Genomic DNA, 26,754 nt, shown 5'->3' with positions numbered 1-26,754 from the left:
TTTTACGCAGCCAATGGTTACGCGTTACGCACTAGTGACGCTTTACCTAATAGCCAATGGGCAGTCAAAAAAAGAGTTTATATATACAGTTTGAGGTGTTTACTGTACACAGTACATCAGTACAGTATAGTACAGTATAGTACAGTACATACTCCAGTACATACTCCGTGCATGTTGGTGCTTTGCCTTTGTTTCGAAGTTATGGCTAAACGAACAGAGAAGACGCGGTTTTCAGCCTTGGAAGCTGCGGAAATATGTACGAGAAGGCTGAGTGACACCTCGGACCAGGAGCTGTCGGAACCGGAGAGCGATGTGTCCGCGGTGGACTCAGTGGAAGAAGAAATGTTTTTTGAGGGATTGGATGCCATTTTGGATCGGTAAGTGTATTTATTTTCCCGCTATAAATATAAATGTAAAATATTGTAAAATGTAATAAAATATCAGATACCTAAACAGCATTTATGTACACCGCCCAGAGTAAAACAAGTATACACATAATAAATGGTGAAACAATAAGTTGCAGCATCTTATAATATGGCATACATAGTGGCAAATAAACACTATTCTTTCTTTTACAGGCAAAATGACTCTGACCCTGATTGGGAACCAGACACTGAAGTTTTGGCTGAGGTGCATGTGGAAATTGATGACCCTGAGTAAGTTACTTTATTTGATCAATAAATGCAATGTATTTTGAGTGCATTTGTTACAGTATGAGACTATTTCAGGTGTATACAATGTTGGAATGAAGTTGCAAGGTGTAAATATGTTGTGAATGTTTGTGGGGGAGGGAGGCAAGTGTAAGTAGTGGTTGAATATTATACAGTAGTAGAATAATAGTGTCTGTAGAGCAATCTGTATAGTAGCATTTACTGTTTACAAATCATTTATAGTATTATAATATGTTTTTGTTGTTTTCATTTTAGACTGACTTCAGTGCCTGCAGCCGAACCAGAGCCGGGCCCTTCCTCAAAGATTCCCCGGGTTGAGAAAACAGCAAAAAGAGGCAGAGGACGGAGTTTGAAGTGTGTTTGTTTACAGTTTGAAATGTGTTTGTTTACAGTTTGCATTGTTATACATTTGTAAATATACATTTATTTTGACCCATAACCTTGTTTTGACTATATTTATATATATAATATACATTTTATATTGTGTTTTGATATGCTATATATATTTCATAAGGAATAGAGCAGCTTGGTGTGTAGATAAAGATTCCTCTAAGTGTAAGCTTTCAGTAGAGCCCTCATTGATGTTTGTGGGTTGAAGCATTCAAAAGTTATTGCATTTTTTTCCAAACGTTCTCCAAATGTCTCCATTTGGAGAGGTTTGGATAGGTTTGGATAAATTTGGATAAAGCAAAAGTCCCTCTGGAAAACGCCTAAATATACTAGCAATAAAAGTAGTCTAAAATCCTCATTTGTATAGATATTCTCATCAAATTTGAAATGTAAGAGGTCAACATGGTTTTCAATAGAAATATAGAGTGTTTCAGTCCCCAGCTACCTCCTGCAGCTTTCTACACCTTAATTTTAACAAAAAAATTTGGGCGAGGATGAGAAAAATAATTTTTTAGGTGTGTGCCAAAGTGTATAAATACCTACCAGACATACTTAGAGTGATTCTTACACCTGTGGGTGAAACTATTGGGTGTTACCTTACAAAAAAAAACCAAACTTGTGTATATGCAACTGAGGGTTCACTCATGGCAATCATTTTAGTTTGGAGAGGTCAGAACAAGAGTGATTTCACAAAAATGGCCTGGAATTCTAAGAGTTTTAAAAAAAAAACTCGTCCTGGTTTATAGTCCCATGGGCAAGTTTCCTTATTTTGATTGCCTCTTTAATCCAGCGTTTGTTTGTTTTGCTCCGTCCCAGTTCATACTGTGGTTCAATCTTTTACGAGTATGAAAACAAACTCTTGGTCTGAAAAAAGAACCTAATAACATAAAATATCTGAAGACCAAATGAACCTCATTGGACTGCTAAGATTGAACTTAAACTTGATTTAGATACATTCAGTCCTGGAATTGCCAATCTCTATTAAACTTGAGTGATTCATGACATCACAAGGTGGAACAGAGCATTCTGTGCTTTGGACACATAGACAGGCTAATCACAAAGAGTTTCTCAAACGTGTGAATGAAGTAAAACACAACTCCAGGTCTGTTTTTAATGGGGTAAAAACATTATAACATGACTTAAAGCTCACAAGAATCAATGTAGTATAAAATAGGACCTTTAAAAAAAATTGGGAATACCCTTGGATCTCTGCAAACAATTTGAAATGAACTAACTCTATTTTTCACATTTTAAAATATAAAGCAATAAAATCTCATGGTGCAGTGTTTGTACTTTGTTTACGTGCCCATCTCTACTCCGACGTCTGAGTGTGTTATTATCATTTTTAATAGCCTCCTCATACATGTATTCATCAGACGCACATCAAAACAAACTCACGCTTTTCATATTTCATTATTAACACGACTCGCGGAGCTGAATAATCTAGTCCAATTGTTACAACCTCGTATCTGTTTGAATGTAAACAGAGCCCGGACACATGTGGCGTAAGCGAGACGGGGCTATGCCGGCGCTTTGTTGACGCTGGCTCTTTGTTGACGCTCGAGAGGAGGCTTATCTTAATGGGACCACATACCAGGCGGGCAGCTCGTGTCCATAACACAGAAGGTCCGTGCGCGCTCCTCGTGCACGCTCCCAGACCAAAACATCAACATTGGCACGTGAGATGGCGGGTTCACGCGGGTACGGTCAGGTAGATCGAATGCCAGGCAAGATAAAATAGATGAAATAGATACAGCATGTGTTTCCAATGTTGATCTATGGCTAATTACGGAAATTGGTCAGGGGTGGTTAGGGTCATTTACCGTAATTTTACTGTTCAAATCAAAACAATGATGGCCACACTGGAACCAATAATATTTGCAGTTCACCTGAGATCACCTTCTGTTATATCCAAAAATCAATAAACTTTAATTGTTGGTCGTTTTTTAGTGGGAAATACACACTTGAACTCTACATGACTCTTTGGGGAATTTCCCTTATTGATCCTGTAATCGAGTAAAACAGGCTGGCACACGTACATGGGTAATAAAGGTGGGCGTCGGGGTGGCCTGGCTCAGCTGGTAGTGTTTGTCCAAAGATACAAACCAGGAAGACGTTTGGACACATGCGATGACAACTTCCGTGTAGTTCCCGACACTGGGCTCGCCGACCGACTGATAAAACCCACTGAAGTAAATATGATCAGCGGTAAAATGAAGACTGCAGACGTATGTGCTGTTTGGAATCATCTCGAATTTGGTGCCTCATCTCTTCTAATCGCATGTACCCAGTGCGTCAGTCGGAGTTGTTTGTCAGTGGGGAAATGATGAAAACTGAGGTATGGTTGTAATGGTTGATTAGCCGAACATAACAGAACTCTTCAATGACATAGAGATGGAAAAAACTGGGACATTTTCTTTTTTTTCCCTAAATTTTGTCAGACTTACTACCGTGAACAGAAGGGTCAGCCCTGTGTTCCCTCATTTCTAAGATTTTTCTCAAAATGAAACTCTAATTCAAGCCATTTTTATTGCTCTACTGCATTTAAAGCTTCAGGTGCATTTAAACCTCAGGTCCTCTGCACATCTTACATCTGTAGTCAACTGCTGCTGGATAATAGGTTAGGTGTAATCAACGACCAAATTGGGAGAAATGGGGATAAAATTTGATGAAAATTAATGATAAAGGAAATGTGGAAACATAGGACCAAAAAAATAATAATAAAAACTTAGAAATGAGGGAACATAGGGCTCGCTCCTGAACAGAGCCCTCCGGAAGTTGTCGTCACATCTTTCCAAACGTCTTCCTGGTTTGTGATGTAAGCGTGACTAGAGACTATAAAAACAATTGAAAATACATTTTGAACATTTCTAAACAAATTAATTTGTATTTGTTAAATTACAGGTGTTTTTATTTCTCAGTTACCGCACTACCACAGAAATAAGGTATTATTTCTGTGAGCAGGTCTACTTCCCCATTGATCTGACCTGTAACTTGGCCTGGTGATGTGGCTTGCTTGTAAAATGAAAGGGACAGTCCGGAATTTTGGACCTCAATTCCTAGTGAGCCAGAGTGTTGGAGACGTGTGGAGACACTTTTTGAAATATTCATCCAGTCCTTGTATTTGCAGAGGTCACTGGTGCTAGGCTAGTGCATGTCAATGGCCATAGTTATCCTGCCACTAAAAACAGTCTTATCCACTCCACAAAACACCCGAAGCAAATCTATTATTAATCCAGACTGTCCATGTAATTATCTGTATTGATACAATACTGTTTGAAATAAAACTAACCTTGCATCACATGAATCATTGCATGTTGAGGAACTATTTTCATGTATCAGTCACTGCCAAGCTTTTCTTCAGGAAGTACAACACGCTGCTGCTTCTCAGACATAAATCCTTCAAATGCAAGGTTGGTTTTACTTCTAAAATTATTCTATCGACACAGATATTTACATCAATAGTCTGACATAATAATGGATTTTCTTCGGGTGCACTAGTCTAGCACCAGTGACCTCTGCAAATACAAGGACTGGATGGAATATTTTAAAAAGTGTCTCCACACGTCTCCAACACTCTGGCTCACTAGGAAATGAGGTTCTATGTCCAAAATTCTGGACTGTTACTTTAAATGTCATACTGTAGAACATTCCAGGAAAAATTAGAAAAGTTATATAGTGCACCTGTAAGGCTTTGTCTGGCATTAAATGTAACCATCGTGCATATACATAATAACATGGGTTTTTATTAGGGCTGTAACAATATCCAAGTCTCACGGTACAATATCATCATGGTATGAACCTCACAGTACGATATTTATTGAGATATCGTGGGACAGCTCACGATATGGTGGGGAGTATGGAGTAAGAAAGCTGTCAAAAATATTTGTGCACATAAAATAGAAATCCGTGCGTATTTGGGAAATCTGTGCATATTTGGCTGTAGTTGGTCATAAAATAAATATTTGTAAACTCTCAAATGAGTCCAGTCGTACATAAAATATATTGTGTGTATTTTATCCATCAGAATACGAATTGAAAAATTACGACGTCAAGAATTACAATCACGAAATGAAAATTTACGATTACGCTTTCATCAGTACGACTACGAATTCACAGACGGAACTTTACTGTCAAAAATACGTCATCACTTCACAGACATTATTCATCGAGCAGAAGAAACATCGATCAAGATCAAGACTGCGCAGCTCAAGTTTGTAGCAGAGGGTAAAAACACAGAGTAATAGCACAAGAAGCTACAACAGCGACCAACACATGGGTTAATTAAAATCTATTGTAAAAATGTCTTGAATTCGGGAACCGAACGCTGCTGTATAATATTGTGTAGAAACACCTCCTATGAATGGGAAATTGCACCTATATGTTAGATAACATAGTGGAGCCAGTTGGCTAACATCCGACGTAACGTTCTCCCAGGGCTAATTAGCAAATATCAGGTTCTCTGTAGGTTTAGATTAAAACATTCACGGCTACAGCCACAGCGAGCATCAGTCAGTCTTCACTTCAGCTGCATTTCAGACAATGGGTTATACATGAGTTATAATGGGTTATAATGAGCAAATCCATCCACCTCACGGTGACGTTAAACTTACCGGTAAATACTGTAAACATACCAAGGTGTTGCCTGTAAACACGAACATTAATTGTTGCTGGAAGCTGCATTAAACTGTAATGTGTAACATTTCATTGGCTGTGACGTCTGTAACCAGGACAGTTTGGTAGTGTTTGGTGTAAACTGGGACATTTCAGCGTCCGGAGGAACTTTTGGTGGCATTTCATGCGAGAAATGCAGCTGAAGTGAAGACTGACTGATGCTCGCTGTGGCTGTAGCCGTGAATGTTTTAATCTAAATCTACAGAGAACCTGATATTTGCTAATTAGCCCTGGGAGAACGTTACGTCTGATGTTGCCAACTGGCTCCACTATGTTTTCTAACATATAGGTGCAATTTCCCATTCATAGGAGGTGTTTCTACACAATATTATACAGCAGCGTTCAGTTGCCGAATTCAAGACATTTTTACAATAGATTTTAATGAACCCACTTGTTGGTCGCTGTTGTAGCTTCTTGTGCTATTACTCTGTTTTTACCCCCTCTGCTACAAACTTGAGCTGCGCAGTCTTGAGCTTGATCGATGTTTCTTCTGCTCGATGAATAATGTCTGTGAAGTGATGACGTATTTTTGACAGTAAAGTTCCGTCTGTGAATTCGTAGTCGTACTGATGAAAGCGTAATCGTAAATTTTCATTTCGTGATTGTAATTCTTGACGTCGTAATTTTTCAATTCGTATTCTGATGGATAAAATACACACAATATATTTTATGTACGACTGGACTCATTTGAGAGTTTACAAATATTTATTTTATGACCAACTACAGCCAAATATGCACGGATTTCTATTTTATGCGCACAAATATTTTTGACAGCTTTCTTACTCCATAGGGGAGGCTCATGATATTATACATAATAACAAGACTGACATAAAATCCTTTGAGCAGTCATTTGGTCCAACATTTATCATATTCTAAGGATGTAACAATATCCAAATCTCACAGTACGATATTATCACAGTATGCAGCTCAAGGTATGATATTTATTGCGATATTTTGAAGAGGCTAATAATTAAAGATGGGACACTTTTTGCTTTTAAAATACCTTGACAAGATTTTGGTGTTAATTATTTCCGTCATAATCCCAAGAATTCAAGTAAAAAACATATTTCTTCATGTTGTCTGTGCTGAAATGAATCATGGGATATGTAGTTCCCGATGTTCATTAACTGTTACTACTATAAAAGCATGCATTTAAGCAAAGGAACTTGTGATTCAATATTGTGACAGCCCACGATATTATTGTGAGACTTTTGACGGTACAACATCACAATATTTTGGTTATTGTTACATCCCTAGCTTTTATTGATTAGTGTAGTTCTGGTTTAGTCCCATGTTTAGTCATATTTTATTCTTAAGTAGGGTAGAGCACCAGGTCCTGTTACTGGTGTCTTGATCTGAACAGAATAATATATACCTAAATTTAATGACTGTCCTATATTACACAAAAATGTACTCATGTGAGCTTTAAGTCATGTTGCTATGTCCTCAAAAACATACTTAGAGTTGTGTTTTGTTTCACTCACACGCTCGAGTAATCCTTTATTATTAGTCTGTTCACATTTCCAAAACTCAAAATGTTCTGTTCCACGCACTGTTTAAACCCGCCCTGGAGACTGTGACTTACTGTGTGGAGGTGTTTAACTCCTGGAGAGGAGAAACAAGGTTCTGTGAGGGCAGTACAAACAGGTTTAGACCTAGTCCATTTTGATGTGATGTGAACAAAACCGTAAACAAGGCCTGATGTTTACCTTGAAGCTAATGAAAAACCATTCATATCTATCACTTGCACTTCATTGAATACAGCAGGTCTTAGGCTACGATCAGACTGCAGCCTGAAGTGACTCCAATCCGATTTTTTTCCACCCCTATGCGACCTGTATCTGATCTTTTAATGATCTGATGTTTTTTCAAATGCAACCCAGGCCACTTGGATATGTGCTCCTAAAACCGATACATATCCGATCTTTTGACATGCGACTTCAGTCTGAACGGCCAGGTCGCATTCATCCCACCTACACGTCAATCTTGGAGTCTAGTCAATGGAGGGAAAGCGAGGTTAGATAGTTTATTAATATCTGGGAGGATTGCTGTATTCAAGCCAAATTGGAGGAGTCTTATCGGAACCGAGCGGTTTCTGAAAGGATTGCCAAAGAAATGTCCGAGCGCGGCTGCAGACTGTCCTGGCTCCAATGTCAACAAAAAACAAAGAGCCTGCGAGCCAAATACAAGGAGGCTAAAGACTCAAACAAACGAAGCGGCAGTGGACGTGTAATCTGTCCATTTTACCAAGAACTGGGCCGTATTTTGGGAAGCAAGCCCAGCGTCTTTAGGCGACTTCGTAAACACTGAGCACCCTCGCTGTGTGTGATGTCATCGTGTCCTCCCATGCACACGCGGGACACTTTTGGGGAGTTTAAAGTTCACACTGGAGATCACACATGAGTCACATTTAACTGGAAATGTGAACGACCTTGCAAAAAAATCGATTCCACCAAAAAAATCCAAACTGAGCATCAAGCCCTGCAGTCTAGCCTTATTGTATTCTTGATCTAACTGAATAAAATACATTTACATTTTTCTAATAGGACAAGACTGTTGTGAGCAAAACACTACTGCATCTTAATCAGCGTGCTCTCGAGAGAAACAATGCCTCCGTGTGTAATCTGGCGTAACCAAAACATCACGACTCACGGTGAAGGCCCATCTATCCATCTGGTGGCTCCCCGTCCCCACAGACCATCTCCACAACTCGTCTGACATTCAAATGAGAACGCGAGCGATTGTTGAATTGTAAATCACAACATTAAGTGGAGCGCTAAGTACCACTCGAAATATGCTAAATCGATGGATGTACTTACTGCAGCGTGTCTTTTCAAAACATGGAGAAGAAAACACCAGTGAAAGTACTAATGAGCAGTGTTGGGAAGGTCACTTTTAAAATGTATTCCCCTACAGATTACAGATTACATACCCCAAAATGTAGTTTGTAACATAATCCATGAAGTTATTTAAAGTGAGTAATGTAATCTGAATACTTTGGATTACTTGGTTTGTTGTAGGGAAGCAAAGATGAGGATGGTTTAGTCCTGGTTTAGACCTGGTTTTAGACCTGTTTTAGATCTGGTTTAGATCTAGTTTAGACCTGATTTTAGTCCTGGTTTAGATCTAGTTCAGTCCTGGTTTTAGTCCTGGTTTAGACCTGGTTTAGATCTAGTTTAGACCTGGTTTTAGTCCTGGTTTAGTAATGGTTTAGACCTGGTTTAGATCTAGTTTAGTCCTGGTTTTAGTCCTGGTTTAGACCTGGTTTAGATCTAGTTTAGACCTGGTTTTAGTCCTGGTTTAGATCTAGTTTAGTCCTGGTTTTAGTCCTGGTTTAGACCTGGTTTAGATCTAGTTTAGACCTGGTTTAGTCCTGGTTTAGACCTGGTTTAGATCTAGTTTAGTCCTGGTTTTAGTCCTGGTTTAGACCTGGTTTAGATCTAGTTTAGTCCTGGTTTAGTCCTGGTTTTAGTCCTGGTTTAGACCTGGTTTAGATCTAGTTTAGACCTGGTTTTAGTCCTGGTTTAGTCCTGGTTTAGACCTGGTTTAGATCTAGTTTAGTCCTGGTTTTAGTCCTGGTTTAGACCTGGTTTAGATCTAGTTTAGTCCTGGTTTTAGTCCTGGTTTAGACCTGGTTTAGATCTAGTTTATCCTGGTTTTAATCCTGGTTTAGTCCTGGTTTAGATCTAGTTTAGTCCTGGTTTAGACCTGGTTTAGATCTAGTTTAGTCCTGGTTTTAGTCCTGGTTTAGACCTGGTTTAGTCCTGGTTTAGATCTAGTTTAGTTTCCTGCAATGAGTGGAATTACCGGGAAAAAAAAGAAAAAAGAAAAGAAAAGAGCAATTTAGCCCAAAATGTGAAAACAGGAAAATACCTGCCATGTAATCCATTTATTTCAACAAAGTAACTGTAATCCAATTACCACTCACTGAAACAGTAACTGTAGCTGAATACAGTTACTCATAATTTGTACTCTGATTACGTAACTCCAGTACATGTAATCTGTTACTCCCCAACACTGCTAATGAGCTAAAATGAAATTGTCTTATGATTCCAGTGAGAAGAAAAAAAAAGAAATTGGGAAGAGAAGAAAAATGTGTGTTTCTTAAAGCTTGACTCGCTCTCATAGAAACACATGACAAGTCTCTAGTTAATCCTGGCATATTTATTTTGCAATGATGATTAAAGGGCTTATACTACGCTATTTTCTGATCTGTGTTATAATGTCCTCATCACAAACATGCCTGGAGTTGTGTTTTGTTTCATTCACTCATGTTTAACACACAAATCCTGCATATTTAGACTGAGACATTCACTTTGTCATGTCATGTGGTACAGGGTGGCCCAAAAAATTTGACAATAATTTTGCAGGCCTGTAATTTTGGCAGTTCTTGTTGAAATAACCTCAAATTTTCACAGAATGTATAAAAACAGAGCAAGATTCTATAGTCAATGTTTTATTTATTTATTTATGTTATTTTTTGACTGTTTGTCCTTTTTCAAATGTTGCGCATGCGTGAAACCACCCCCCTCCCCCACAGCTCCCTACGTAGAAACGCCTCCTCCCGCCTCCTCCTTACGCCAGAAACAGGTTTGTTTACAGCCGGTGCGCTGCACATGACTTGTAAACAACTAACTACAGTGTTGGTTAGGCAAGGTGGAGAAGTGAGGAGCGGGGGAGCGGGTGTGCGGACATTTCGTTCGCGGACGAGAAGTGAGGAGCAGGGAGAAGAGCGGAGCAGGGAGAGGGGAGAGGAGAGGGAGCGGTGCGCGGAGATTCCGTGCCCGGAGAAGTGAGGAGCAGGGGGAAGAGCGGAATCGGGCAGCGGGGACAGAAGCAGGAAAGGGGTGCAGAGAAGGTGCGCGGAGATTCAGTGCGAATGAACTAGCTACAACACGCAGCAGCAAGCGGACTCTTTCTTTGCCTTGAAAATGACGTTTTCAGACATAGGATATCGCTTTCGTGTCCTGAAAAACGTTTGACTAGCTCTTGGAAATAAAGTACGTTTTCATAATAAGCAGAAGTTTCCTGTCCAGGAGTAATTTGGCGACCAATGCGTCAGTCTTTAGACCCTGCGTCTGCTTCAGTCGCGCCATCGCTGGAATGAATCTTCAAGAATCACCTTAGTTTGGCTTCGCTGCTTTTCCCCTTGTCTTCTTCTTTCAGCAATCTCAAAAACGGACTTTCTTTTGCGGCGAACTGCTCCTGGATTCTTGTCGCCATTGCAACAAACTTTGTGCTAACTGCGAGGAAGATATAGATCAAAAAAAGACCCTAAGAACTGTTGCGTTGGTGGAGTAAACAGCGTCTGTGCGGCTTGCGTCTGTGGACTGCGTGATGTACGTAAACCACGTACCGGCGGCGCGCAGGCAAGTCAGTTACGCTAGAAACATAGGGAGATTGATTGACAGCCTGTCAGCTAACAGATAACGAGGCAGTGTCGTTATCTATTGGCAAATGTTTAGCCCCACCACGTCCAGAGTTGATAAATTTTTATTCTCTTTTTTTGGTCATCATAATTACAAGGCTACTGCATCTCTATAATGCTATCACTGACAATTTGAAACAAAAAAAAATCCTCCATACATCCTTTAAGGGCTGGCAACCATTTTGTATACTGTGGTCCGAGGCAGGAAAGGTGATCTGATGGGGATTTTTTTTCCCGAAATGTTATTTAGAAATGGAAGATGCTTTTGGACATCGGCCATCGGAGTGTGCTGTGCATTTTTTATTTTTATTTAGCTGTTTTCAGGTTGAGCCATGCCGTTCACTAGCCAGGCTGGTACAACCTAGTGCCTTCTCCTCTCAGTTTCATTTCTCTCTAGTGACTAGGTCAGGAATCGGAATACACTAGACGGTTTGCAAGAACTCCGGAAGTTGTAGACGGCGCACCGGCCAATCAGCGAAGAGCTGTTAAGAAACAACGTCAAACTCAAGCGCCTGTCTGGGTCCCTTTTGTGGAACAGCACAACAGCAAACAAAGCGGTCGAGATGAATGTAGATGAAGGAAGCGTTCTGTGTTGGTAACGATTCCTGAGATTGAGGATTTAAAGCTGGAACAAAGAGAATGTTTGGTGAATTTTATCAAGGGGAAAGATGTTATACCTACATCACGACCAAATAGCAGCGATTGGTTAAATAAAAAAGTACCCACCTATCCTCGAGCGAACGAATCCTATTGCTGCGAGGTCAGACGGTTTCCACAAAGTGAAAACGACTGATGAATCAGGCTAGGAGTTTACTCCCAAAGAGAAGTCATTTTGCATCTTGGAATATGCTCGCACAGTCACCCAAGTCTGTGCAGCGTGATTTCAATGCAAAATTTGGAAAAACGTCTCCAACTGGCAAACAAAGTCCCATAATAAACATGATCTTCAACACCTAAACTGTTCAATTTCACTGAGCTAGACTTAGTTTTCAAGATAACTGCTTTTAAAATGATGTCAAATTTTTTGGGACACCCTGTACAAGAAGAGCTCCACTGTGTTTTTAAACTCCATACACTTTCACTGGAATCATTTGGACGATTTCAGACCTGGAATTGCCGATCTCTACTGAACTAAAGATAAAAAGTAGCTGTTAATTTGAAAACTGTCACAAACTGAGCATTTTTAACTTTGGAGATACACGGACTAATAATGAAGAGTTACTCAAGTGTGTGAATGAAACAAAACACAACTCCAGGTCTGTTTTTGAGGAGATAACAAGATTATAACACAACTTAGAGCTCACGTTGTAGAGTAATTGTTATGTCTCAGGATAAGACAACTCACTCATAATGTTAAGTGAGGAAAGGCATCTGACCTACAAACCCGTATCGACCTGACAAACCTCAGCAAGACTCCACAACATGTTTACATCAAATATAGCTACAAAGGCTCCGTAACCCACTCTGTATATATATAGTATGTCTTGCAAACTGACCCGCGTGTGATGGATCTCTGTATTGTCCACAGTTACTGTAAAGCCCATAATAAAATCAAGGCTATAATGATTCTCTGTGTGTCACCGGCTCATGGGTGAGTGAGTCAGTGTGTACACAGACGCAGAGACAGTCCACAACAAACCCAGAAAGAAGAACAAAGCTCTACTCATTCTCATCAGAGTCTAGGTCTAAAAATACTACTGCTCCAGGCCAGTACAGGAGCAAGTGCAGGCAAGCGGTGGATGAAGTACTCAGTTTTGTTACTTAAGGAAAAGTACGTATACAAATATATAGAAGTATTGTATGAAAAAATCTACTTAAAACTACTTTAAACATTGTGTAGCATTTCTGGTGGAGGGTTTGTCCAATGCTTTTCTCCATGGATATGTTGTTCCTTTGTCTGGAATGTTTCATAGTATGAGATTAAACCTTTCTATCTTCATGGAGACCAAACTAGGCCAAAGTTACAGGTCAGATCTGTGGAGAGGTGACTTTGCTCACAGTCAGAATGCTTTTCTAAGTATTTTTGAGCTATAAACCCAGTTGTGCTTAAATAAATGTAAAGTAAGTAAGTAGTTTATATAGGGCTTTTCACAGACATATGTCACAAAGACGCTTTACAGAGCATTTATAGATTCATTATTGTTTTTTCTCCACACCCGGTGATGGTAAACTATCACTGTAGCCACAGCTGCCCTGGGGCACACTGACGGAAGCGCGGCTGCCATTCCAATCGGTACCATTGGTCCCTCCGACCACCACCATCACTCACGCACACACCACTTTCATACTAGGCAATGTGGGTGAAGTGCCATGCCTAAGGACACAACAACAGTTTTTTGTGACTGGCGCCCCACTGTGGCACCTGATTTTCCCAGTGGTCTCCCATCCAAGTACTAACCAGGCCAGACATTGCTTGTCTTGGATTTGAAGGGATCAGGCTTTGACAAGTTGGTATGGCTGTAAAGTAGAGCTGTTTTAATGTAAAAAAAAAAAAAAAATATATATATATATATATATATATATATATATATATATATATATATAATAATAAAAACATATATAACTGAGAGAGTGTGTCCAAATTACATCTTCCACTCATATCTTATACTACTGTCCACTCCTCCTGACAGCTTATACTTCAAAATACAATAAAATGGGAAAACAGTATTTTGCTTTAGTGCCAAACAAAAAAACAGATTTTGACCTCTATTTCCAATATTTAATTTAAAGTTTATGTCAAATAACACCAATTTTATTCTCTCTGGTTTATTTGTCCTGGAAGTTCTGCTGCTAGATGGACTAACCTGAAAAAATTTTGCAATTTTGTGGACAATCAAGGTCTGTGTACCATTCCTTCTTTTGAATTTCAATAAAGAATGAAAAACAATAAAATGGGAAAATAGTTTGTTATTTCATTATTTTGCCTTAGTGTCAAACAAAAAATTTATTTCGAGCTCTATTTCCAATATTTAATCTAAAATGTATTTCAACAGGCAGTCACCGTGCCTATTTCAATTTTGATATTGTATTCTCTCTGGTTTATTTGTCCTGGAAGTTCTGCTCTTGAAGGACTTACCTGAAAAACTGTTGCAATTCTGTGGACAATCAAGGTCCGTGTGCCATTCTTTCTTCTGAATTTCAATTAAGAACGAAAAACAATCAAATGGGAAAATAGTTTGTTATTTCATTATTTAGTTTTAGTGTCAAGCAAAAAACAGATTTCGACCTCTATTTCCAATATTTAATCTAAAATGTATTTCAAATAATACCAATCAAAATACAGTCGACGTGCCTATTTCAATTTTGATATTTTATTCTCTCTGGTTTATTTGCCCTGGAAGTTCTGCTGCTGAAGGACTAACCTGAAAAATCGTTGCAGTTTTGTAGAGAAACATGAAACACCATTTGTTCTTTTGAATTTCAATTAAGAACCAAGAACAGTAAAATGGGAAAAGAGATTGTTATTTAATTTTTCTGCTTTAGTGTCAAAAAAAAAAAAAAAAAAAAGAAAAGAAAAGAAAAGAAAACTCAATTTGACCTCTATTTCCAATATTTAATTTGCAATTCAGTTCAGCTAACACCACTCTAAAAATACTCTCGGTGACTATTGTAATTTGGATATTTCAATCTCTCTGATTTATATGAAGTTCTGCTGCTTGAAGGACTTAACTGAAAAATCGTTGCAGTTTTGTGAACAAAGATGTCCTCTTCTTTTATAGCGACGCGTTTACTTTCACGTCCTAGAAAGTAACTGTTGAACTCCATGACGAGAAACAAGAATCAGCGAGGCGATAAACTTTGTTCACTTGACATCATAGAACTATAATAGAAATATTTTTTTCTTATAGATCCATGGTTGAAACTGTAGCAGAACTTTCAGGGCAAATATACAAGAGAGAGTAAGAGTAAGGAATAATGATTGAAAACATTGAAATTCAAAAGAACGAACGGTACACAGACCAAGGACTTACCTGATAAATCGTTGCAGTTTTGTGGGCAAACATGTCGTCTTCTTTTATAGCGACACGTTTACTTGTGCATCTTAGAAAGTCATTGTTGAACTCCATGAAACAGGAGGCAGCGAGGATATCAATCAATCAATCAATCAAACTTTATTTATAAAGCGCTTTTCATACAAAAACGTAACACAAAGTGCTTTACAGTGATTAAAAACAATCCCACATTTCCATCCACCCACCCACTTATCCAACCCCACACCTGCCCAACTCCACACAACCAAACAACCCAGACACACACACCCACTCGCACACATACGCACACACACAAGCACACACGCACGCACGCGCACACACACACACACACACACACACACACGCACGCGCGCACACACACCCTAAGATAGTAAAATACATAAAATCCCCTATAGTAAAATGTGAGGCTGAATACAGGCAAACCAGTTGAGAAAGCACCATCAGAGGAGCCGTCTACACCAGGAGCAGAGAGACGTCCACCACCACCAGGAACCACCACCGGAGCCAGGGGAGAGATGAAGCCTAAGCACCAACTCTCCACCAGGAGCCCACGGGACAGAACCCGGCAGCCACAGCCGACCTCCGCTCCCGATGCAGAGGGCTCCTACAGAGGAAACACTGGAAATCCTAAAAAATATGCCTAAAATAAATAAATATACTAAAATGTGTAGAATAGAAACAGGTAAAAGTATAAGAATTTAATCAAAAGCTAAGCTAAAAAAGTGGGTCTTGAGCCTGCTCTTAAAAACATGAACGTTCTCTGCAGCCCTGAGCTCCTCCGGCAGGCAGTTCCATAGACGGGGACCATAATACTGAAAAGACGCCTCTCCGTGAGTGTGTGTCCTGACTTTGGGAATGAGCAGGAGCCTGCTGCCGGAGGAGCGCAGGGTCCGCGAGGGTTCGTAGGGTAAAAGCAGTTCTGAAAGATAAGAAGGCCCAAGACCATTAAGACATTTAAAAACCAGTAAAAGAACTTTAAAATCGATCCTGAAACACACAGGGAGCCAATGCAGTGATTTTAAAACCGGTGTAATGTGGTCCCGCCCTCTGGTCCTCGTCAGGACACGTGCTGCTGAATTTTGTAATAATTGCAAACCCGAAATACTCTTTTTGGGAAGACCAGAGAGCAGGGCATTACAGTAGTCTATTCGACTGGTGATAAAAGCATGCATCAGCGTCTCTGTGTTGGCCAGAGAGAGAATGAGGCGGACTCTGGCTATGTTTTATATAAACTTCTTTGTTCAGTTGAAAGTATAAACTTTAAAATAAATATTGGAAATAAAGGTTGAAATCTGTTTTGTTTTTTTTTGGTTTGACACTAAAACGGAATAATGAAATAATAACCTGTTTTCCTATTTTATTGATTTTCATTCTTAACTGAAATTCAAAAAAACAATTTTGTGAGCAAACATGTCCTCTTCTTTTATAGTGACACGTTTCCTATGTTCAGACTGCAGGGCTTAATGCTCAATTTGGATTTTTTTGCGAAATCCGATGTTTTTGCGAGGTCGTTCACATTTCCAATTAAATGCGACTTGTATGTGATCTCCAGTGTGAACATTAAACGGTCCAAAAGTGTCCCACATGCGCACTGGAAAACACGATGACGTCAACCGCAGTGAGCGTGCTCTGTGTTTACGGAAGTTGTCCAAACATGGACGTGAGCATTGAGCACCTGGAGATTTTAAAGTTCCTCTCGTACCGGAGCCAGAACATGAACAACTTACTTGTTTTAAGGAGGAGATTGAGAAGGAGAAGGACGAAGTTTTTGGCCTGTGGTGTTTTGTGGGGCAGTGGCAGCGACGTCCGTTGAAAGGAACGTGTGGATGTGGAGATGTAACCAAGAGCGGTGAGTGGTGATGTGCTTCGCTTCAGTGACACGGAGTTCATTAACAATTTTCACCTACTTCAGTGCAGAATAGTGACGTGTTTGTGGCTTGTTGATAACGTGTAGGTGGATGAATGCACTTTGGCCATTCAGACTGAAGTCGCGTGTCAAAAGATTGGATATGTATCGGTTTTAGGAGCACATATCCAAGTGTCCTGGGTCACATTTGAAAAATGGGTAAAAATGTGTCGTTCGGACTGTCATTAAAAGATCAGATACAGGAGCATAGGGGCCATTTGGGTCACTTCAGGCTGCAGTCTGAACGTAGCCTTAGAAAGTAATTGTTGAACTCCATGAAACAAGGAGCAGTGAGGCAATAAACTCTTCAGTTGAATATATAAACTTTAAATTGCATATTGGAAATAGAGGTTGAAATCTGTTTTTTTGTTTGACACTAAAACGGAAAAATGAAATAAACTGTTTTCCATTTTGTTGCTTTTCATTATTAACTGAAATTCAAAAGAACTAATGGTACACGGGCTTACACCAAACTGAAGAATGGGTGAAATGCAAAAAACAAATCTTTCCTTCTCAAACATGACTTCCAGATTTGTGAATAACCAACAGCACCACCCCAAAACACCGTCCATTCATGAGACCCGCAGCTCACAGTCGCTCACAATCCCCACTGCCCGGCAACTGTGAAAGGCGCGCACACACAGCCCACCACTCTATGGCGGGGCATCAGGGTTAAGGTGCCCTCAGCTCGGGCTAATGACACTCACACAGAGCAACAGATGGTGCGAGTGGAGTCATATGAGGCCCTCCACTGTCAGACAGCTCTCTATAGCCTGCATTGTTTACTTATTCACACCATCACACACACTTACACATGTTCAGACCCCGGGAGAGCACCGCAGTTCAGCCATACTCCTCCTTTTTTCCATCGGCCATTTGTTTAACAACATGAAGGATCGAGGCATGAGGGCCATTAGCGGGGAAGCTGGCGGGGTTGGGGTTTAGATGAGGTGCGTGGTTGGGGGTTGGTCTCTAAAGCAGGTGAATCTGACAAAGTGTATTTTAGAAAAAGATGCGCTTACTCTTTTTGGCTGGGAGTCCGTCGACTGCTTATCTCCATGGGCAAAAAATATTTATTTTTCAGTCCTGTTCAAAAAAGTAGTGATGTAGAAAGTACAGATGCCTGCTCTCAAATGTAGTGAAGTAAAAGTAAAAAATATCCACTGCAAAATGTACTTAAAGGTGCACTATGTAACTTCTATTTTGGAGGGTCTGCTACTTGTTTTTCTTCATGAAGACGTCATTGCTTTGTCTGGAATGTTTCACAGTATGGCATTAAACCTTTCTATCTTCAAGGAGACCAAACAAGGCCCAAGTTACAGGTCAGATCTGTGGCGAGGCGACCCCACTCCCTCAGAAGGTATTTTTGAGCTATAAAACCACCTGTAATTGAATAAATGTAAGGTAGAGCTGTTTAATGTCACACTGTGGAACATTCCAGGCAGAGCAATGGCATCTCCATAGAAACAAGCAAGTGACCAACCAGACTATTGTCATCTAGTGCCTCTGCTCAATTTCATTTCTCTCCAGAGACTAGGTCAGGAATCAGAATACACTAGACCAGGGGTGGGAAAACTACGGCCCTTTCAACCATTTAATCCGGCCGCCGAACTTGAATAAATTACAATAATAAAGCTTGTTGATGTTTTATTTTTCCTGCATTTCCGGCATTTCCCAGTAGATGGCACACTATATATACATTGAGGCTTTATGGGAAAGTAACAGGAGTCATTTTCGGGTGGCGTAGTCGGACCATGAGTGAGGTAGAAGTGTTCAAGACGTAAGGCTGCACTGTTTCCATTTTGAGTTGGTTTACAGTAAAGCCAAAAGACTTATAGACGGTGTTTTACAACTCTTAACACATGGAACGTCTTACAGGTCTGGTTATATTGCTTGCATAGGTGTTTACACGTGTAATCTCGGGGCGTGAGCTTTGTTACTCAACGAGATCTAAGCGCTTAGGACTCATGCTCGCTTGTGGTGTGCAGTGGAGCAGACCTCATTCACTTTTCACGTATTCTGAAACTTACGCATCCAAAAGTTGCAGAGCGTAGTGCAGAATACGTTGTACATAGGAGGGTTTCAGTCACGTGATTACGATGACGCGCGAATTTCAGGTGGAGGGCAGGAAGTGAAGACAAACACGGCTCTGGAGAACACAGATATGGAGAACAGTTCTTATTGTAAGGATTTAGAGCCAGTAGCAAGGCAAAAGTACAAGCAGTTAGTTGACAAATATATTGGACGTGACCCCATCTTATTGAAAATGAGAGAATTTTCGACCGAAGTAAAAGATTTGCCGACAATCGAGGCAGAGGATATCACGAACTATCTAGTTCTCCAGACATCGTTCTACACCAGACAACAGATGAAGGCGTACAAAAGTTTGGAGGCATAGAACTTTTTTTGTCAGTGGATGGGTCCTCAACCTTGGTGCAAAACGCCTAAATGATGATTATTGTTTGGTCTTCGCCACGGTGAGTGTTTCTCTTATTTTATGTGTATAGACTGTTATAGAAAAACTGCAGTGTATTGGCAGTAACCTGTCTATCCAAACTATTTAATGTCAACAAACGTCGTTAGCCGTTAGTCCTTAATGATTCGTTTATGTTTAGGTAATATACAAAAAACAATTTAGCTTTGTAACAAACCTTTGTCAAAGTGGTCACTGCAGACACGAGCATTTGCGGATTCTGCTCCTCCTGACACCACAAACAGGCTTTGTGTACCTATTCACAGCTTTTTAACACGTCACCTGTCCGGCCCTTCAAGTTATGTGGCCCCGAGCTTTTCTAGACCTGATGGACCCTTGCCATCATGCAGAGGTCATGTCTCACTCTGGACACTAGGATGCTCAGTGTGTTGAATCCTCCTGACTGTGTTTCATACTCTGGAACAGTGAGCGAATTCAAGGAGCTCCTGTGAGCAAACTTGCAAATTTCCCTTTTGAATGAGAGGGGGATGGAAGGGTTTAAAACGATTTTCCAACGGTCATAAGACTCTTGTTTTAATTGCAATTTTTGTATTTATTAAAGGAAAGAAGAAAAAAAGTGCGAGTTCAGGCACCAGCCAATCAGCAAAGAGCCAGACATTCTGTGTTGGCAACGATTCCCGAGATCGAGGATTTAAAGCCGGAACAAAGAGAATGTTTGGTGAATTTTATCAAGGGGAAAGACGTTATTATCCTTCTTCTTATGGGATTCTGCACATTACATACATCACGACTAAACAGCAGCGATTGGTTAAATTAAAAAAAGTACCCGCCGATTCAAATGCTGCGAGGTCAGACAGTTTCCACAAAGTGAAACCGGCTGATGAATCAGACTAGCAGGTGACAGACCCCCAACCAAAAAGTTACATAGTGCACCTTTTAAATGTATCCATCTTGCATTTACACAGTAACTTTTCATAAAAACTGTGAGTGGGCTCGCCTCGCCACAGATCTGACATGTAACTCGGCCCTATGGCGTCACCTGCTGTCTCTGTACAGATAAATAAGTGTCATGCCGTACTGTGGAACATTCCAGGCGACATTTCCAGGGAGAGAAGCAGGAAAATAACACAGTGCTCTTTTAAATTTGAGGTGTCGGTACTTTACTGAAACGTGCACTGTCTAACTTTTCTGGAGGAGGGTCCGTCGCTGGCTTGTTTCCATGGAGATATCACTGTTTTGCCTTGGCACAGTATGGAAATAAACATGGTAATCACAATGGAGATAGGTCAATGGTCAGATCTATGGAGAAGCGAGCCTGCACGTGTTACAAATTCATGTTTTTTAAGATATTTTTGAGCTATAAAACACCTGTAATTGAACAAATGCATGGAGATATGTTTAATGCCCTACTGTGGAACATTCTAGACAAAGAAATAACAGCTTCATGGAGACAAGCAAGTACCAGACCCTCCGAAATAGAAGTTACAGAACACAGTGCACCTTTAAGTACATTTTAGAGTGGATACTTTTTACTTTTACTTTTACATTTGAGAGCAGGTATCCGTACATTCAACTGTACTGCATTTTTGAAAAGAACTGAAAAGTAAAAGCGTTTTTAATTATAATTTGAGACCTGTTGAAAAGAAAAACATCTAGAAAAAATGGCTGAGTCACTTGATTTGTTTGTTTTCTTGAACCAAATTCAGCACGACTCTTCATCAAGTTGAAACTTTATTAGATCTCAAAATCTGTGCTAAATATTTTTACTTTTTACTCTTTAAGTACATTTTTAAACAAGTACTTTGATACTTTTACTGAACTTTTTCATGTGATACTTTTGCTTTTACATAACCAAACTGAGTACTTCTTAGATCACTGCTGTTATCCAACCGAAAGCACTTCTCTGTTCAGGTTTTTACGAGGAACAGTGCACTTAGCAACAGGGTAAAAATAGAGAACAATGTTATTTCAAAAATAAACCAATTACCTGACCAACTTGTAAATGTACTGTAAGTTAATGTTTTGGTAATTTCACTACAAATGGAAAAGTTTAGAGCGTAAAAAAACCCACGTACGTGTTCAGTTTAAATATAGCAAACGTTAATAAACGTAATACATGAAGTAGTGCAAATAAATAGTCAATTGGAGCCAGAGTTGATGGAGCCAGATTTGTATGCCCATTTATATTTACAGCCTATGGTCTAAACTATGGCCCGGGGTCCAAATCCGGCCCAATGACCAATCTTTTTCTGGCCCCAAATAAATGTAAACAAGACTTTCTTACTGCGAGTTTAAAAAATATGTTCATTTGTAAACCAAATTTGAAACATTTAGTGTCAGATCCACTCACTGACAGGTTGGCGGTGTGATTCCAGTTCCTGCAGATGGTGAATGGTGTTGTTGTTGTGTACTTGGGCAAGACACTTAACCCACCTCACCCCAAATGTCTGGTGGATTTGTGGTTTTGTGACGTAAAGTGTTGTATAAATGCGACAATTTACCGTTAAATTTCATGATAATGACAGTGTATTTAACTTAAACTCTTTATTTTCAAGTAAATTAGGTCAAATTGTGCATTAAACATCTCAAATAAATGCAATTAAAGGAGGCTTATTATGCAAAATCCACTTTCTACCATGTTATAACGTTGTTCACTCATCAAACTACATCTTTAAAGAGGTTTTATAACTCATCCATGCGTTTGAGTCATTTAGTGATCTCTACCGGGCTCTATTCAAACTCTTCTTATGGTTCACTCTAAGATTCTGTCCAATGCTCCACCCACAAGCCCACATCACCCACGTAAGCACATGACAATTCTCATTAAATATACAAAAACATGATACAAAACTGTACACTACAACTTCACAAACCTGATGCGATGTGCGGTTGTTTCATTAGTGGGATGCACGCTGATTGTGTTGTGATATTGAATTGAATTAAAAAATAAAAAAAAAAGCCAAATGAAATCAATTGTGTTGACACTACAAAATATAACTTATTTTGTTTTGGGTTGCATTGTTCACATTTATTTTGGGGCCCCTGTTTGAAAAGTTTGAATGATTCTCTGCACTGACCCCAGTCTAAGGCCCCTGCATCGTCCTTCTGTTTTGTCTGTGTTTCCATAAGGGCCCTTGATTAAGAACGTTTGGACTCATCTGGTCGATCACGTCTTAGCTTTAACAGTGGTGCTTTGTTGCCCCCTGATGGCACTGTAACATACTGCAGCTAAAAAGTCTATACAAACCTAAAGAGTAGACAATCGCACACAATCAAAGACTATGCAAATACTAAACAGATATTTTATAGTGTGCTTTGCAAAAAAGTGCAAAAGTCCTATTCAGCTGTTACTATTGACCGTTACTATAACTTCTGTAACTTGGATAGTAACAAATAAAATGCACATTTTCCAACTCTTTCTGCAGGATTCTTGTTAATTTTAGCAGTGATGGAACATAAGAAAGTACAAGTAGTAAAGTACTATAATTAAGTAGTATTTTTAGGTATCTATACTTTTTTATTTTTACTTTACTACATTTGAAAGCAGGTATCTGTACATTTTACTCCATTACATTTTTGAACTGGACTGAAAAGTAAAAAGTACTTTTGCATGATTTTAGGATTATTTTACAATGTTTGTGGTAATGTCCTGACAAATTAAAAACACTTATATAGAAATACTTTACTCTTATGTACTTACACAACAATTTTTACTCTTAAAGAACACTTTTAAAAGGGACTTAAACAGGTATCAGATCTGTGGAGAGTTGAACCCGCTCACAGTCAGATTGCCTGTTTTTCTTGGTATTTTTGAGCTATAAAACCACCTGCAATTTAATAAATGTAAAGTAGAGCTGTTTAATGTCATATTGTGGAACATTCCAGGCAGAGTCATGGTAAATCCATAGAAATAAGCAGGTGACCGACCCCCAACCAAAAAGTTGTATAGAGCACTATCTTGGATTTGAACAATAGCACAGGTTTTTATTGACTTAAAAACTTTTACTACAAGTGTCTATGTAGAGATAAATAAGTGTAATGTCGTACTGTGGAACATTCCGGGTTTCATAGAGATGTGGAGATATAACTGTTTTGCTTTGCCACAGTATGGAAATGATTTTGGTAATCACAATGGAGACAGGGCAATGGTCAGATCTATGGAAAAGCAAGCCTGCACATGGTAAGAATTCATGTTTTTAAGGTATTTTTGAGCTATAAAACACCTGTAACCTGTAACATATCCATCTTGCATTCTTACTGTGAGTGGGGTCGCCTCTCCACAGGTCTGACATGTTACTTACAAAGAGAAATTTGTGGGCTTCGTTATGGATTGAAAAGCTAAATGTCAGTAGTATTTGTACCTGATTCCATTATAACTACTGTCTAAACTTCAGGGTTCTCCTTTGTGACTATCACACAGGTTTAAACTTTACAGGAGGGAGGATGGGGTCCACTATCTGCTTGTCTCCATGGAGATGTTGTTGCTTTGTCTGGAATATTCTCTTGTGGCATTAAACACATCCATCTTGCCTTTACTCAATAACATGTTTTTTATTGACCTAAAAACTTCATTCTTACTGTGAGTGGGCTCGCCTCTCCACAGATCTGACATGTAACTTGGCCCTGTGGTGTCACCTGCTGTTCCTGTAATGCCATACTGTGGAACATTCCTGGCAGTGTCTTCAAGCAGGTGACAGACCCTCCTCCAGAAGTTACACAGAACACCTTTAAATAGACTTTTTCTTGTGATACTTTTACTTCTACTCAAGTAACTTTTTACCTTTGTGTGTGTACTTTTACTTAAGTAACAAAGTTGAGTCCTTCATCCACCACTGTTTTTTAGATATATATCAGTGAGCGCTGTGCAAACAGGAAGTCGGGCTTCACAGCATTCACACACTGGAGTGATGGTGCTGTCAAAAACAAGCACCAATAAATAATTCAAGAGTTATAATTTCCTGGTCTTTTGACGCAAACGACTATGACTATGACTCTGGTAAAAACATACAATTTAGTTTGGAGGTTGACGCAAAAGCCTGCATTATCACGCGGAGAACTTGAAATATCTCAAAACTTAGGGCTGGAAAGTAACTGATTACAAATACTCACATTGTCATTGAGTAGATTTTTTGCTCTTTTTAAAAAAAAGTTTTTTAAATATGTGCTTGTAATTGAGTATAATTCTAGTCATGTAATTGTACAAGTTCAGGGAATATCCTAAAATGTTTCTGTAAGAGTGTTAATAAGTCGGGATGGGTGATATATCGGTTGCAACATTAGTATTGACCAATAATGATATGAAGTACTTATATTCAATACAAGGGGTGTAACGATATTTAAGTCTCACGATACGATATCATCATGGTATGAACCTCATGATATGATATTTATAGCGATATCGTGGGAAAACGCACAATATGGGGGAGGCTCACGATTAGGGATGTAACAATATCCAAATCTTACGGTACGATATTTCCACAATATACATCTCACGGTACGATATTTATTGCGAAATTTTGTGGAGGTTAATATGCTCCTTTTTTCTTGACAAGACTTAATCCAAAGAACTAAGACTTTCAAGTGCTTAGAATTGTTATTTCTTCTTGTAGTTTACACTGAAATGGAGCGAAGGATCATGGTCTATGTAGTTACCTCTGTTTTTTTTTTATCTAATGCTGCACCATAACTCTTAATTTATGCAAAGAGACTTGTAATTCGATATATTGTGATGGTCCACGATATTATTGTGAGACGATATAATATCACGGTATTTCAGTTATTGTTACATCCCTATTCAGTACTTTTTTTTCTTTTCTTTTGTGCTGTCCCTGTCCTCGAGTGTCCTTTTTAAACAGATTAATGACTCAAAATGGACATAGAAGAGCATTATCCGGCTGTATGTTTACACGAACATCATCAGCACGCTGAGGCCAGACGTCTTGCTGGTCTCAGAGAGCACCAAAAACATCGTAATCATGGAGCTGACAGAGCCGTGGGAGGAACGCTTGGAAGAGGCCCCTGAAAGAAAGAGGTCCAAGTATGAACAGCTGACATCGACTGCCGAGCTCAGGCCTGGAAGGCAAAATGTATGCCCATCGAGGTTGGCTGCAGAGGATTTGTGGGCCACTCACTCCACAGAGCCCTCACTCAATGCATCGGGCATAGCAGGAACAGCAAGGGCCAGAGACATCAAAAACACTATCAAAGGAGCCGAGAAAGCGTTGAGATGATTCTGGATCCATGGGGGCAAGTGGGTGGTACATGAACACAAGTCGAGGCCTGATCAGCCGGAGCTGGGTCGTCTGGGCGAGGGTGTCTGATGTTGAAAGACCCGAAACACCCGATGATCACTGATGATGTGTTCAGGTTTATCTCTAGAAAACATATTTAAGAACTGGAACACATGATTTTATATGCCAGGTTTTACAAAAGTGAAAATTTTAAGTAACTATCACAAATTATTAACATTTACAAAGAGAAATTTGTGGGCCTTGTCACTGACTGAAACACCAAATGTCAGTAGTACTTGTAAGTGAACCCATTATTATAACTGTACTTTACACGGTGTAAACTTCAGGGATCTTTTTTTATCACTATCACACAAGTTTGAACTTTACAGGAGAGAAGATTGGGACAGATAAGGGGGTCAGACGATGAGGTAGACAATGAGGTGAGATCATTGGGGTTCAGAGAAAGATGATAGGGTCAGAGGATGCAGTAAAATGATGGGCTCAGAGGATGGGGTCAGGTGATGTGTTCAGGTGATGGGGTCAAAGGATGTGGTGGGCTGATGGGATAAGAGGATAGGGTCAGATGATGGAGGTCAGATGATGGAGGTCAGAGGATAGGGTCAGATGATGGAGGTCAAAGGATGGAGGTCAGATGATGGAGGTCAGAGGATGGGGTCAGCTGATGGAGGTAAAAGGATGGAGGTCAGATCATGGAGGTCAGAGGATAGGGTCAGATGATGGAGGTCAGATGATGGGGTCAGAGTATGGAGGTCAGATGATGAGGCCAGATAATGTAGTGAGAGGATGGGGTCAAAGGATGAGGTAAGATGATGGAGGTCAGAGCCTGTGGTCAGAGGATGGAGGTCAGAAAATGAGGTCAGATAATGTAGTGAGAGGATGGGGTCAGATGATGGAGGTCAGAGAATGAGGTCAGATAATGTAGTCAGAGAATGGGGTCAGAAGATGAGGTCAGATGATGGAGGTCAGATGATGGGGTCAAATGATGGAGGTCAGAGGACAGGGTCAGCT

The 26,754-nt window shown here is 39.7% G+C and overlaps 1 protein-coding gene across 1 annotated transcript; it reads left to right on the top strand.

The window, feature by feature from the left end:
• LOC129407905 (uncharacterized) lies at positions 1-25,725 on the top strand. Its single transcript, XM_055150513.1, has 4 exons — positions 1-377; positions 579-656; positions 927-1,029; positions 25,375-25,725. Exons 1-4 carry the CDS (start codon positions 172-174, stop codon positions 25,723-25,725), a joined length of 738 nt encoding a protein of 245 aa, XP_055006488.1. The 5' UTR covers positions 1-171.
• Positions 25,726-26,754: the final 1,029 nt, after the last annotated feature.

The sequence above is a fragment of the Boleophthalmus pectinirostris genome, unplaced genomic scaffold, assembly GCF_026225935.1.
Source record: "Boleophthalmus pectinirostris isolate CB_2022bp ecotype Guang Dong unplaced genomic scaffold, ASM2622593v1 HiC_scaffold_14, whole genome shotgun sequence".
Classification (NCBI taxonomy): domain Eukaryota; kingdom Metazoa; phylum Chordata; class Actinopteri; order Gobiiformes; family Gobiidae; genus Boleophthalmus; species Boleophthalmus pectinirostris.
The sequence above is the reverse complement of the archived record's forward strand: the minus strand, read 5'-3'. Positions and strand labels throughout refer to the sequence as shown.

Coding starts and splice junctions, on each gene's coding strand:
- LOC129407905 (XM_055150513.1), top strand. CDS start 172: ATGTTGGTGCTTTGCCTTTGTTTCGAAGTTATGGCTAAACGAACAGAG. Junction 657..926: donor GTGGAAATTGATGACCCTGA/GTAAGTTACTTT, acceptor TTTTCATTTTAG/ACTGACTTCAGTGCCTGCAG. Junction 1,030..25,374: donor GAGGACGGAGTTTGAAGTGT/GTTTGTTTACAG, acceptor AAATGGACATAG/AAGAGCATTATCCGGCTGTA.